Genomic DNA, 14,223 nt, shown 5'->3' with positions numbered 1-14,223 from the left:
TTTGTGTAGCACCCAATACCTTTTTTTTTTTTTTTTTTGAGACAGAGTCTCGCTGTCGCCCAGGCTGGAGTGCAGTGGCGCGATCTCGGCTCACTGAAGGCTCCGCCCCGCGGGGTTCACGCCATTCTCCTGCCTCAGCCTCCTGAGTAGCTGGGACTACGGGCGCCCGCCATCTCGCCCGGCTAATTTTTTTTTTTGTATTTTTAGTAGAGACGGGGTTTCACTGTGTTAGCCAGGATGGTCTCGATCTCCTGACCTCGTGATCCGCCCGCCTCGGCCTCCCAAAGTGCTGGGATTACAGGCGTGAGCCACCGCGCCCGGCAGCACCCAATACCCTTGTAACCTCAACTGGCAGCTTCTGTGTGACTTTTTGGCTAACATTGGTCTCTCTTGTCCGTCCCCCGTCTCCCCCACTCTGGAAGGCATTGGTCTGGCGTCTGTGCTCATTGAGTCGTATTTGAATGTGTACTACATCATCGTCCTCGCCTGGGCTCTGTTCTACCTGTTCAGCTCCTTCACCTCTGAGCTGCCCTGGACGACCTGCAACAACTTTTGGAACACAGGTATCCATCGTTTCGGCCCCTGGGATGTTGCCTAGTAGGGGCTGGGCTGCGGTGGCCGGTGAGTCCAAGCAACGACGGGGAGCACAAGTACAGCAGAACTTGCCTCACAGCCAAGCCATGTGGGCTCCTGGGCAGCTCTGCTCCTCGGCTCCTCTGTGGCCCTCAGGCCAGCTACTAGGATGAGCCAGTGTGGTTGGGAGAACCCAGAGGGACTGTATTAAATAACTGCAAGGGTTATTGCCACTTACTCGTTCGTGCACTTAACAAGCACTTACTGGACACCTACTGTGTGCCAAACACGGTGCCGAGGGCTGGAGACAGGTACAAGGCTGAGCAAAAGCAACAGGGACCCAGTCTTCACTGTGTTTACAGCCTGGTTGTAAAAACAGACAAATAAACACAACCACTACAAATTGTGATAGGTGAACGGAACTGCAGAACCATAGAACAAGGGGAGGGAGACGTGTCATCTGAGGCCTGAAGTGAGAGAGAGCCCAGCATGGGAGCAGCATTCCAAGCAGCGGGAAGAGCAGGTGCAGGGCCGCAGTCCCTTGGCCTCTCACGTGGAGAGACAGGAAGTCAGAACGGGCAAGTGGGGAGAGCGCGTTCCATACCAGCCACCCATGAGGGGGCTGAGTAGATCTGAAGTCTGGATAGTGTCTGAGGTTGGCAGGGCAGCCAGGTGAGCAGCCAGATTCACAGGGAACAAGAGCAGGGGGAGGAGGAGCTGGCCCTGTGAGCCTCCTGGTGCTCTGGAGAGTGGGGGCTCCAAAGGAAGCTCTTGGGGCTAGGAGTGGTGAGGACCACTAGGCTGCAAGGCCAGAGGGCCAGGGGGACTAGGGTATACGAGCATCTCTCTCCATCTTGTCCCTAACCTTGTCCCGAACAGAGCATTGCATGGACTTTCTGAACCACTCAGGAGCCGGCACAGTGACCCCATCTGAGAATTTTACCTCACCTGTCATGGAATTCTGGGAGTAGGTGCTGGGCCCATTTGCCACATGTGAAGAGGCTCCAAGCAGAGAAAATTCGAATGTCTGAGCTGTGCAAGTCTGAATGTCTGGGGTGCAAGTTTAAGATTCCGTGTGTGCTTTCCAGCACCTCCTGCCCCGCCCCACTCCAACCCCACACGTCACTGAGGCAGGGGAGAACGCTCTCACATCTACCCACACGGGTCCACAGAGACTCACACTTATCCGTCATGTCCACCTTCACCCCACATCCCTACCGCCACGCATATGTCTGTCTGCCCACACATGTCCAGTGGGGTGCTGGACACAGTCTTCACAGCCTTAGGAGAGCTGAGCGTGCATGTCTCTTCCCAGTGCCATGCCTGGTGGTGTCATGCTGGTAGCTTGAAATTGCCCAAGGCGGGAGTGCTCACATCAAGACATGGGCATACTCACATACTCACCCTCTCACACGACAACGTATCCCTTCACATTACCTGTGCCCACACTCGTCCACCTACATTCCCACCCAAGACTGCCTGACTCTCTCACACTGAGCTAACCCCCACGTAGGCACCAATGCCCTCACACATGAATGCCCTCACAGTACCGGACCCTCACACCCATGCACGCAGTTCCAGTACCCCATCACATGTTTAGAAACTAAACACACATTCAGCCCCTCCATGGGATACCCATGCACTTGCCCATCAACCTGCATGTATAAATATCTACTCTCTAAATGCTCGTTTATACATTCCTCATCTCTCTCTCTACATCATTCAAATGAGTTAGAAAGATAAAGATACGTATAGGATGACGGTAGTAGTTTGGTCTATGGGAACATGGCCTGACTGTGGGGAGGTGGGGAGTGGGGGAAGCTCTGGAATATGAGATCCGTGGGGTCAGCTCTGAGAATCAGACTTGCTGACAGACGCAAACTGTCCCCTTTAGCCTTTCCCCTCATTGCTTATTTTTCCCAATCCTCCAGGAGACGAGTTCTGGGCATCACCTCGGGCATCCATGACCTGGGCGCCCTGCGCTGGGAGCTGGCCCTGTGCCTCCTGCTCGCCTGGGTCATCTGCTATTTCTGCATCTGGAAGGGGGTCAAGTCTACAGGCAAGGTGAGATGTGCTGCCTCCTGGGAAGCTCCTTTTGGCCCCCAGAGTCTACGGGGACACTTGAGGGGGACCCTCTGGAGAACTGATTTCTTTCTATTAAGAAACTACACTTCCTGGGCAGTGCAAGGGAGATGCATAGTGAGAACAGGGGGAGGCACAGGAAGGTGGAGCCTAGCTTGATGCAAGGAAAGTCTTTCTTTTTCAATATGACTTTAAAAGTCCAGTTTACATAAGAATATTCAGGGTGGCTGGGCACGGTGGCTCACGCCTGTAATCCCAGCACTTTGGGAGGCCGAGACGGGCGGATCATGAGGTCAGGAGATCGAGACCATCCTGGCGAACACGGTGAAACCCCGTCTCTACTAAAAATACAAAAAATTAGCCGGGCATGGTGGCGGGCGCCTGTAGTCCCAGCTACACGGGAGGCTGAGGCAGGAGAATGGCGTGACCCCGGGGGGGTGGAGCCTGCAGTGAGCTGAGATCGCGCCACTGCACTCTAGCCTGGGTGACAGCGAGACTCTGTCTCAAAAAACAAACAAACAAACAAACAAAAAGAATATTCAGGGCAAATTAGAAACAGAAAAGTCCCATTGTTGGAGCTGACCCCTGCTGGCAGGTTGGCAGGCTGGCAGGCTGGCACTGCTCATCTCTGTTCATTTTTGCTGTGTCGCCTTCTGGTCTCTCTCATACGTATGTGTGTGTGTCTGTATCCATTATGTGTGGCTATGACATCATTAGGGTCACACGCTCTTGTGACTCACTTGTTGTTGTATTTAACAACATAGCAAGATAATTTTGAGTTTGAATTAGCAAACAGAACTGTCTTTGAGGTGGTGAGTTTCCAGTCATTGAAGGGGTTCCCACCAAGAATGGGCAACGACGGGCTTGTCACATAGAGAGAATTCAGATTTGAGCTTTATTTTCAACCCAGAGAGCCGGAGACTGCTTCATGCCTTTTCAAAGCCAGCAGTGGTCAGTAAACAGACTTCTCTGCTTGGCCATACACTGAGTCTGTTCCAGCAGCAGCCTTTCCCCTCCCTGAATTGTAACAAGCTGGTGATAGGGATGATGAAAGTGGTCATTGCAGTAATAACAGCACAGACAGTACCACTGCTGCCACCCAGGGAAGGAGCTGAGTTTGCTTAGTGGCAGAAGAGAACACCCCGGAGCTCCAGCCACCACTGCTCCCCCAACCATTAGCCTGGAAAATACAGTCTAACTTTCCCCACAGATCACTGCGCAAATCTGGTCACCATTCCCCTGCGTCGCCAGGGGGCAGGGAGAGAACAGCCAGGATAAAGGATTAAGAAAGACCAGATTCTGGACTTATTAGTCTTTGCCCTGATTTGATCATTACGCATTATATACATGTACGGAAATACCCCTCTTTTTCATAAATATGTACAGATTATGTACATACGTACATGTTGACTAAAGATAAGAGGGAAAAAATGGTCTTGGAAAGGTTATGAGCTGGAAGCCTGTACCCTGCCTCCCTCCCTGTCTTCCTCCTCCCCTCCCCACCCTTCCCCTGCTGATGTGTATCTCACACCCTGTGGGGAGCACGGACCCACTGGAATGTGTAAAGGGAGGTGTGGAAATTTTCTTGTGCGTAGCCCCTCTTAGCTGTCTCTGAGGTTAGGATTGAGCTCTGTGTGACTTGAGCTGCCTGTGGGGCGTGGCTGGAGGGCCACTGCGTCCCCACCAGGAGTGACCTTGGCCTGTCCCCCCACCTCCAGGTGGTGTATTTCACAGCCACGTTTCCGTACCTGATGCTTGTCATCCTGCTGGTCCGAGGTGTCACCCTTCCCGGAGCCTACCAGGGTATCATCTATTACTTGAAGCCAGATTTGTTCCGCCTCAAGGACCCTCAGGTATGTACCGTGCTGGGACCACTTCCCCAGGTGCCTTCCCCACCCAGCCAGGTCTGTAGTTTTGAAAGCCTTGTATTGCTTTTTCCTTGGCTTAAAAGCAATAGATGCCCACTGGAGAAAAATTAGAAAATGTGGAAGAAAGCTATAAAAAAGAAACAAAAAATCTCTTGTAATTCCACCACTCAAATACAGCTTTTTTCCTAAAAAAAATTTTTTTTTTCTTTCTTAGAGACAGGGGCTGGCTCTGTCCCCCAGGCTGGAGCTTAGAGATGGGGCTGGCTCTGTCCCCCAGGCTGGAGTGCAGAGGCGCCATCACAGCTCACTACAGCCTCAACCTCCTGGGCTCACGGCATCCTCTTGCCTCAGCCTTCTGAGCAGCTGGGACTGCAGGCATGAGCCATGGTTCCTGGGCATTTTATCTTGATATTTTGATGAAGCAGCCTCTTTGTCCCCAGGTCATAGCTGCTTAAGACACTATGTATAGAGAGATCTTAGTTGAATGAGACGAGTGACTCCTAGGTGTGCCCTGCAGATAGGCCTTGGGTGCAGCCATGGTTTATAGATTCCCCTGGAGAAATCTAAGCAACACACATGTATTTGCTACTCACTAAGTGCCTACAGAACCAAACTGAAACTGGGCCGCCCTGGGGAGGAGATCACCATGGGGACAGGAGGGCGCACTCATGGAGAGCTGGGATGCAGGAGGGAAGCGCTCAGGGAGCACTGAGGGGGCCAGGCTGGTGCTGCAGGGGATGGGTCTGGATCTCGGGTCACCCTGGCTCTGGGCCCTGGGGGCTGCCTCTACCTCTTTCTTGGGGTTTTGTGTAGGTGTGGATGGATGCGGGCACCCAGATCTTCTTCTCCTTTGCCATCTGCCAGGGGTGCCTGACAGCCCTGGGCAGCTACAACAAGTACCACAACAACTGCTACAAGTGAGAACAGCGTGGGCCGGGGTGGGGTGAAGGAGGGCTAGGGGCCTGGGGGTGGGCTCTGGGCCCAGACCTTCCTTATTCATTGTAAGTTGTATCAGACTGACCTTGTGGGTTCATTTCCCAGACTAAATGTCTTTCTTCTTCCTTTGCTCTCTCACTTCTCTGTTGTCTGCCACCCGATTTTTGTCTTTTTCTTCTACTGTCTTCTTCCCATGCTGTCTTCCCTTCCTCCCCTCCTCTGTGCCTCCCTTGCCTCCCCCTTCTCTCTCCTCGGTCCCCTCTCACTGTCTTTTGACCTCTCCTCCTGTGACTGATCTCTCTCTCCTCCTCTCTTTCCCTCCCCGTTCCTATCTGCCCTTGCCCCACTCCCACAGGGACTGCATTGCCCTCTGCTTCCTGAACAGCGCCACCAGCTTTGTGGCTGGGTTTGTTGTCTTCTCCATCCTGGGCTTCATGTCCCAAGAGCAAGGGGTGCCCATTTCTGAAGTGGCCGAGTCAGGTAGGTGCCACTTTGCTGTCTGGGGCCTGAGGGGAAGGAGAGTCAGAGAACACACTTCTCTCTTGCTGTAAGGCATGAGTCCCAGAAGATGGGCAATATGATTCATTTATGGGTAATAGGATTTAATTTTAGCATCTGTGGCAGTGCTTAGCACAAAGCAGGGCTTCCATTACCATGGGAAAGGCGGGGGGAGGATAATGGATGGTAGATGGACCAACACTGGATGGATGGATGGATGGAGGGATGGATGGATGGATGGATGGATGGATGGATGGAGGGATGGATGGATGGATGGATGGATGGAGGGATGGATGGATGGGGATGGATGGATGGATGGAGGGATGGATGGATGGGTACATGGACGGATGGATGGATGGATGAATGGTATGTTTCCCAGGCCTGGAAAGAGAAGGATAGTGGATGGAATCACCGTTTCCTCTTAAAGTGCGTGCACAGGTACACGCACACGCAGTGCTTAGAGAGACGCCTCTTTCCCGAGGGCAGCACACACCCTGGAACCTCCCTGACTGTGCTGTGTACCTGGCAGGTCCTGGACTGGCCTTCATCGCCTTCCCCAAGGCTGTGACTATGATGCCCTTATCCCAGCTGTGGTCCTGTCTGTTCTTTATCATGCTCATATTCCTAGGGCTGGACAGCCAGGTACGTCACTGCAGCCCAGCCTGCACTGCCATGGTGACCTTCTTGCCAGCCTCTGCTTGTCCTGGCACTACTCTCCCCTCACTCCCACTCCCCTGACCACAAACCTGAGGCCCCCTCTGCCGTCCAGGACTTTTCCTTGGGGTTGGGGGTGTGGCCTGGAGACCCCCTGCTGTGAAGGGGCCCCTGGCTTTGTGCTCCCAGGCTTGAGCCTCTGCATGCGTGGATGCTTCCTCCCAGATGTTCCTTCAGCTCGAGTGGCCCAGCCCCAGCCCCTGAGCCCTGGGGACAGAACATATCCCCCCTCTAACCCTCACTGCTGAGACTCTTTGTCATGGAGTTGTAGTTAAGGGCAGGGCTGGCTCACTCCAGGGCACCCCCATTTCTTCCCTTTGTGCCGCTCCCTGCACCCCTGTGCATCAATGTGGATGAGCCGGGGGAAGTGGAGGCCAGGGCCGGTGGCCAACAGCCCGCCCCACACCCTCTCATCCAGTTCCCCTCCTGGCCCACAGTTTGTCTGTGTGGAGTGCCTGGTGACAGCCTCCATAGACATGTTCCCCAGGCAGCTCCAGAAGAGCGGGCGGCGCGAGCTCCTCATCCTCAGCATCGCTGTCACGTGCTACCTCATAGGGCTCTTCCTGGTCACTGAGGTGAGCTGGGGCCTGCAGGGCCAGGCTCTGGGCGGGGAGCCACGGGGGACACTGCTGACCCTTCTCAGAGCCTCCCTTTTCTCATCTGCTGACGAGGGGTGTGGACGCCTGCCCTGCCTCTCCACAGTGAGGTTGTAGGGACCACACAGCATGCATTTGTGAGGTCTCTTTTGGTTGCAGGTGACAGAAACCAATACAGCTGGCTTAAGCAGAAAGGGGAATGTATTGGGTCAGGTTGCTGAAAACCCTAGCGATATCTGGGTTTTGGCATGGTTGGATCCAGCTGCTCTTGTGACACTGTCAGAAATGCTCCTTGGTCTCCTGTGACTTCACTCAGGCAGGTTTCCCTCCTGTGACATGAGGGATGGATGCTGGGCTTCAGGCTTACCTGTTACTGTCAGCCAACCCAGGAGGAAAGAGAGGGCCCATTTCCTGAGAGTGTGGCGAATGTCCAGGCTATGACCCTTATTCAAGCCTGGAGTAGGGAGAGAGGGATACCCCTGTCTAAAAGGAACAAAGAATGAGCGGGTGTCACTTTCCAGAAGAGGAGATGCTGGGCAGACGAGATGATGTGCGTCCACCGCAGTCTCCTAGTGCCCTTGCAGATGTCAGAGGTTATTGTCCTGATGTTGACTGGGGGGCCCGGAGGCAGGGGCAGACAGGGCAAACTCCTTTTAGATGCAAGGAATGGCATCCCACCGGCTGGGCAGGAGTGCACCCCATGTGGGTATTTGCCATCTCACCGAGGGATGGAGTGTGTCCCAGCCCTGCACTGGCCATGCCCCAGCTCCACGCTCTCCCCACAGGGCGGGATGTACATCTTCCAGCTGTTTGACTACTATGCTTCCAGTGGCATATGCCTGCTGTTCCTGTCAGTGTTTGAAGTGGTCTGCATCAGCTGGGTGTATGGTGAGTGGGGTGGAGTGGGGTGGGCAAGCAGGGTGGGAGAAAGACCGTCTAGGCCACCCAGGGGCAGGCTTTGCCTGGTGGAGGCAGTTCTCTGGCCTTCTGGTTTCTGTGTGTCTTTGCACTGTTGTCCTGCTTCTTCTTACTGGGAATTTTACCCATGGCTGGGAAGCCTGGCATTTTCACGGCAGCAGGCAGAGCTGTAATGATGACAAAATGGATTTCCTTCAACAGTGAGAGAATGATCAATACCAGTGCACAGTGCACAGTGTCCTCGATATGGAGGTGGCCAGAGGCCCTTTGCCACTGGGAATCTTAGTCAGAAGGGACGTTTATCACCACTTAGCTCAATCCTCCACAGACTCCCACACTGCCTTCCCAACAACGAGTGATCACCCAGACTGAGTACTTCCGTGGACAGGGAGCTCATTCCTGTGTTTCTGAGGCAGTCTTTCCCATTTCTGCGTTTCTTTGCTATACTGAGGTGAATTCTGCCTTTCACTGACTTCCGCCAGCAGCCTGGCCCCCTCAGGCTGAGACAGCTACCATGCTGAATGCTGCAACAGCCAGGTGGTGACTGTGTCCTGCACCAGGAAGGGGAAGAAGCCCGATTCGCTGAGCGAATGCGCCACTGCGTGCCAGGCACTGTGCCGATTGGTCTGACACACTTACAATCTGTGCAGGGGGAGAATGAGGCTCACAGGGGTTCAGTCTCTTGCCTAAGCTCACACAGCAAGCGGAGAAGCCGTCGTCATACCCCAGGTCCCTCTGGCTCCACTGCACCACGTTGGGGGAACACAGTGCCACTGTCACAAGGCTCAGGGCAGAGGTCAAGTGGGTGCCACACAGTAGGGCCTCAGGAAAAGCCATGAGTAGAAAAGACTTCATCTTGCTACCCTAAGCCTTCCCACTTGGGTCCTTCCCTCTCCACGGAGATGTTCCTTCCTTCTCACCTCAGGCATCTGATGCCTTCCGATTTTCCCCAACTCCTTTTCAAAACTTCTTCTCAGAGGGGACCTGCGAAACTTGATCACAACAGGTGTGAATGGCTGATAAGCCCTAACATGGTTCGCTCACCCAGAATATCTGGCTTTTAACTTTGGCTTTTCACAGTCAAAGGAATGACTCTTTAATGCTGTGATTTCATGCGTCAGGGATCAGTGGGAAGGTATTTTGGGTGGGAAGGCAGAGAGGCCCTCCAAGTGTCTTTACCAATCAGTGATTCTTTGCTTCTTAGAAGACTGGCTCTGCCTAGAACTACAGCACATGAGGAAACCGCAGGAATGAAACAAAACAAAATAAAGCCAGTCAATGTTTTCACTAAACACAAATTAACCTTCTTAACCATGCTTTTTTGGGAACTCAGAGGTGGTTCCTCTGGAGTCTGGAATCTAGACCACCGTTCTGTTCTCAGTAGCCCTCTGGCCCTCTATGAGTTTTCTATGATGTGCTTGAACAGCGGGACTCCTGCTGTTTTGCTGTTTTGACTTGAACCAAATTCATCCTGCTACCCAGGTAAACAGGCGTTTGTCTAACCATCGAGCCCCATTTTGGCCTCACAACACTCCTTTGTGGTTAGAACAGTGGGGTCTCCATCACAAGACAGGGAGGCAAGAGACAGCACTGACAAGAGATGGCAGCAGCAGCGTGTGGGGGCAGCCCCTGCCCGCTCTGCACTCCCTGCCTCGTGACGCGAATGCGTCTCATGCAGGGATGCAGGGTGTCAGGGAGGCGTCTCACTCACGTGCCCCGTTCTAGTTTCCCTGCACAGGGCGGGGGTGAGGGAAGGGCACAGAGCCAAGTGGGTCTTTCCCAGACACCGGGAAGCTGTTCTCACCCTCTGGCTCTCACACTCTCCCACGCCATGCCCGCTCAGGGGCGGACCGTTTCTATGACAACATTGAGGACATGATTGGCTACCGGCCATGGCCCCTGGTGAAGATCTCCTGGCTCTTCCTGACTCCTGGACTTTGCCTGGTATGTGCCCACCAGCTGCCCCTCTATTCCTTCCTGCCCCCAGAGGACTCCAGAGATGAGGGAAAGGACGGCTGACACGCGGGGCTCTTTCCCCACCTGTCCAGTCTCCCGTGGGTCCTGCTCCATTTCCTGTTCTTGTTGCCTTCCCTGCTCTTCTTTCTGGGGCCATCTCATCCACCCATAGGTAGACTCTTGTTCTACTTCCTGCTCCACCCCTTCCTCCCTGTGCCTCCCGCTTCTGCCTGATTTCTCAGTGGTTGGTCTCCTGTCTGTCTGAGCTTCTCTTCTGAGCCCCTCCCTTCCTTCGTATCGCCTCCTGTCTCCGTCTGTGATGTGAATGATGCCTTGGCCTGGGACTTGCAGGGGCTTTTACTCTTCCACCTTACAGACGTGCTGCAGTGCACCTGACGTGTCCTCTGTCCTTGGCTGTACGTAGCTGCGGAGAGGGTTTCAGTCACCCCCTATCTCACCCGTGGCTGCCCCTTCCTCCTCCCAGGCCACTTTCCTCTTCTCCTTGAGCAAGTACACCCCCCTCAAGTACAACAACGTCTATGTGTACCCGCCCTGGGGATACTCCATTGGCTGGTTCCTGGCTCTGTCTTCCATGGTCTGTGTCCCACTCTTCGTCATCATCACCCTCTTGAAGACTCAGGGTTCTTTCAAGAAGGTAGGTGATGCGGGGGAGAGTGACCTCTTAAAGGAGGGCACCGAGAGAGGCTGGACTTGGGGCAGGACACACAGCTGGGGCCAGGGAGCAGACACACACGCTGAGTGTGGAGCAGCCCTTCAGTCTCACAGAATCTTAACGAGACGAACTTTGAAGACCAGTCCAGTGGCTTTTCAGAAATGTTCTGAAAAGTCCTAGAGCCCTAGACCTGCAGAATCTGACCTCCCGTGGATGATCTGGGCAGGCTAACCAAGGGCAAACTGCTGACAGGTTCAGGAGAAAACTAAGTCACAAACATGAACAGGAAGGTGCCCAGACACAGAAGGTTTACAGACTGTAGATTCCTCGCCCTCGGAAAACTGATAACCAGCAAGCACAGTTCACTCCACACGCAGGCTCCTGGCTTCTTTTCTTACCTTAACTCTGCCTGGGGACACATGCAAGAGGCTCCCCGTTTAGAGTTTGGGACATGTCCTCCTGGAAGGAACTATAGCCAATGACCCACAAAGGTAGAAATCTACCTTTTTATAATCTTGCCTATAAATAATAGAAAACCCAACCTACAACAGTTTAGCAAATAGGCTTATTTGTTTTTTACATTTCAAGAAGGTCAGAGATTAGGGCTGCTGGTATTTGGTTTGGCTGCTTAAAGAGGCCCTTAGGGACCAGACTTTTCCTGCATTTCTACACTTCCATCCTGGGCATGCTGTGTCTTCATCATCATGTTTATCGCCTCATGATCACAAGAAGGCTGTCATGATTCCAGTCACCACATCTACATTCAAGGCAAGAAGAAGGAGGGAGCAGATGGCACCAATAACAACAACAACAACAACAACAGTCATGGCAGTACCACTGATAAGAAGCAAAATAATAGATACTTATTGAGCACATAGTAATAGTAATAACAGTAATGACAATAACAAAAATATTTATTGATCACTTACTCTGTGCCAAGCACTGTTCTGTGCAGTGTGTTCTACTATTATTCTCAATTTACAGGTGAGAGAATTGAGGGGGATTAAATTAATAGAGGGGTTAAGTGGGCGGCCTTAGACGGTGCAGGTCGGTGGCAGAGCCAGGACTGGAACCCAGGCAGTGCACACTCATGCACAGCCACGGTATTATTGCCCCCCTCTCACCTGAAACGGTTCATTCATTTAGTCACTCATACTGTGCGGTGCTGGCCATGTGCTCCGCTCTGGGCTGGGCCCTGGGGATGCACATGTGAGGAACCTTCTGTGCCTTCCTCACCGACAACTCCAAATCCCTGCCTCTTCTCTCCACAGCGCCTGCGTCAGCTCATCACCCCTGACTCCAGTCTGCCACAGCCCAAGCGACATCTCTACTTGGATGGCAGTGCTGGCCAGAACTTTGGGCCCTCCCCAGCAAAGGAAGGACTGATAGCCGGGGAGAAGGAGACCCATTTGTAGGGTGTGGCCAGAGGCCAGGCGGCTCCTAAGCCGGGAACCTAGGTCAGGGCCACCCTCCATTCTCAGCGGACAGCCTCTGCCTCTGTCTCCTGCCACAATCCTGCTGGGAACCTCTGGAGAGCCACGGGCACCCCCAGCTGGAGGCCAGACTCCTCTCTTGTGCTAGCTGGAGCAGCTCCTTCCCCTGTGCTGGTATCACCACCACTGGGACGTGCCATGTTGGGAGGCCACTTCCTGTGGGAAGGCACCATTGTTTTTATAAAGGGGGGTCTTTTTGGAGGCCGCCATCTGATTGTAACACCTCGAGTTATGAGGACTCCGCTGTGGGGATGCCTCTTGTTAGAGCTTACTGCATTTGTACACGGGGAGAGGAGCTGTAATTGGAACACACACTGCCGTCCAATGTGGAAGCCTGATGGGACAGTACACCCTGTTGGAAGTGACAACGGAGCACACTGTGTTGGATCGGAGGTTCCGTTAGGGGATTCTTCCTTAGGCTTAACGACAGAGGCAAGCCTTCGCATGCCGCCAGTCTGGAGCTTCCTCCGAGTCTCTCATGGCATCTCCAGCTCCCGCCTTAGTTCCACACTGTTCTTGCAGTGTTTCATCAGCTTCTGGAGCATTGGAATGGAAGGGGCTTAGGAGATGATTCCTAGACTTTACAAACACTCGGCATGCTTCGCTATACTGTCCGTTCCTCTGCCCAAGGCCGACATTGCTAACTGATCACAGATTCTTTCCCACCTCACAATCCTTCCGAATGTGCTCCAGGCAGCACCATTTGCCATCCTGCTAACGCAAACCCCTGACTTCATGGACGAGGAACCTGGAGACCAAAGAGACAAAGGGACTTTTTCAAGTTCACATGGCTTCTTGGGGGCCAGAGATAAGACTAAAACCTTATCTCCTTGTGCTCAGGCCAGTGTCTTCCCATTAACCTCCTGCCTTAGTTAACAAGTGTGTATGGATTGCCTGCCACGTGTGCTGGTCTCCTTTGCCTCGCTCCGTTTCTGTTGAGCTATGCCTCTTGGGGTGGGGGAAGAGAGGCCCCCTCTGTTGGAGGTGGTGAGGAGCTCCCCAGACTAGCGCCCCCGCCTTGGTAATTTCTCCACCAGCCCATCATCCCCTGGCCCGCTGTCCTCCCAGATCCTTTTGTTCTTGTCCTTGCCACCTCTTCTTCCCCACGGAATGCATGAGTCTGCAAGTCTCCCAGTGGGCGGGTGTGGGGGTGCCCTCCTTAGCTGCCACTCATGGCTCCACCCCTTTCTCAGCCACTCCTCTTCCCACACCCCTACCAAGTCCCACATGCCTCTTCTGTGGCTGGAAGGCTTCCTGGAGGAGGAGGGCAGGGTTTGGATAAGTTCAGTGCTCTTGTGTTCAGAAGGGAAGGGAGGAGAGGGACTGCGGCTGGGGAGGGAATTTCAAGGCAGTTTCCTGGGACAAGGGAAGCCACCCAGGATGAGGGGATGATTCGTATATGGATGTCACCTGGAGCCCCCGCCCAGCGGCTGCAGGAAAAATCAGGTCTGGCTGGGGTGAGTTCCGTCCTCGACAGCCCTGTGCCACCTCAGATACTCTTAGCTTCTGACCGCCCCCCTTGTCTCCCTCTGGACTGCTCTGTGCACCTGTGCTCTCGCTCCTTGGACCGGCTAGTGGGGAGAGAAGGAGGCCCAGGGGAAAGAAGGAGAGCAACGGCTTCAGCCAGATGCTCTCAGTTGTGAGGCCGGGTCTGGCGGAAAACGAAAAAGGCGAGGCCGGCGCAGCGCTGTCTGCGGCCGCGGGGTGGCAGAGGTGAGCAGCGCCGCGTCCCCGCCGCCCTCCCCGGGGCCCCTAGCCCGCGGGCGCGCGCCTCAGCCCGCCCCTGCCCGCAGCTAGTCCAGTACTTCCCGCCGCCTTCTCCCCGCCGGCAAACGCCGCGACACCCGTCGGGGCTGCACCCTAGTGGGCACGCTTTGGCTCCGGCTCCCGAGCCTCGCTGTCTGCGGACCACACCG

The 14,223-nt window shown here is 54.2% G+C and overlaps 1 protein-coding gene across 1 annotated transcript in view; it reads left to right on the top strand.

Annotated features, from left to right (window-relative positions):
- SLC6A12 (solute carrier family 6 member 12) overlaps positions 1 to 13,330 on the top strand; it is a 28,191-nt gene extending 14,861 nt beyond the window's left edge. The window contains exons 5-16 of the mRNA XM_032159228.2: positions 423 to 563; positions 1,453 to 1,540; positions 2,505 to 2,637; positions 4,374 to 4,508; positions 5,337 to 5,440; positions 5,815 to 5,939; positions 6,487 to 6,599; positions 7,109 to 7,246; positions 8,053 to 8,155; positions 10,029 to 10,129; positions 10,626 to 10,796; positions 12,086 to 13,330. Of these exons, the coding sequence (XP_032015119.1) occupies positions 423 to 563; positions 1,453 to 1,540; positions 2,505 to 2,637; positions 4,374 to 4,508; positions 5,337 to 5,440; positions 5,815 to 5,939; positions 6,487 to 6,599; positions 7,109 to 7,246; positions 8,053 to 8,155; positions 10,029 to 10,129; positions 10,626 to 10,796; positions 12,086 to 12,229 (1,496 nt within the window). The 3' untranslated portion in view covers positions 12,230 to 13,330. The remainder of the gene's footprint in view (positions 1 to 422; positions 564 to 1,452; positions 1,541 to 2,504; positions 2,638 to 4,373; positions 4,509 to 5,336; positions 5,441 to 5,814; positions 5,940 to 6,486; positions 6,600 to 7,108; positions 7,247 to 8,052; positions 8,156 to 10,028; positions 10,130 to 10,625; positions 10,797 to 12,085) is intronic.
- Positions 13,331 to 14,223: the final 893 nt, after the last annotated feature.

The sequence above is a fragment of the Hylobates moloch genome, unplaced genomic scaffold (assembly GCF_009828535.3).
Source record: "Hylobates moloch isolate HMO894 unplaced genomic scaffold, HMol_V3 SCAFFOLD_8, whole genome shotgun sequence".
NCBI classification, from domain to species: domain Eukaryota; kingdom Metazoa; phylum Chordata; class Mammalia; order Primates; family Hylobatidae; genus Hylobates; species Hylobates moloch.
The sequence above is the reverse complement of the archived record's forward strand: the minus strand, read 5'-3'. Positions and strand labels throughout refer to the sequence as shown.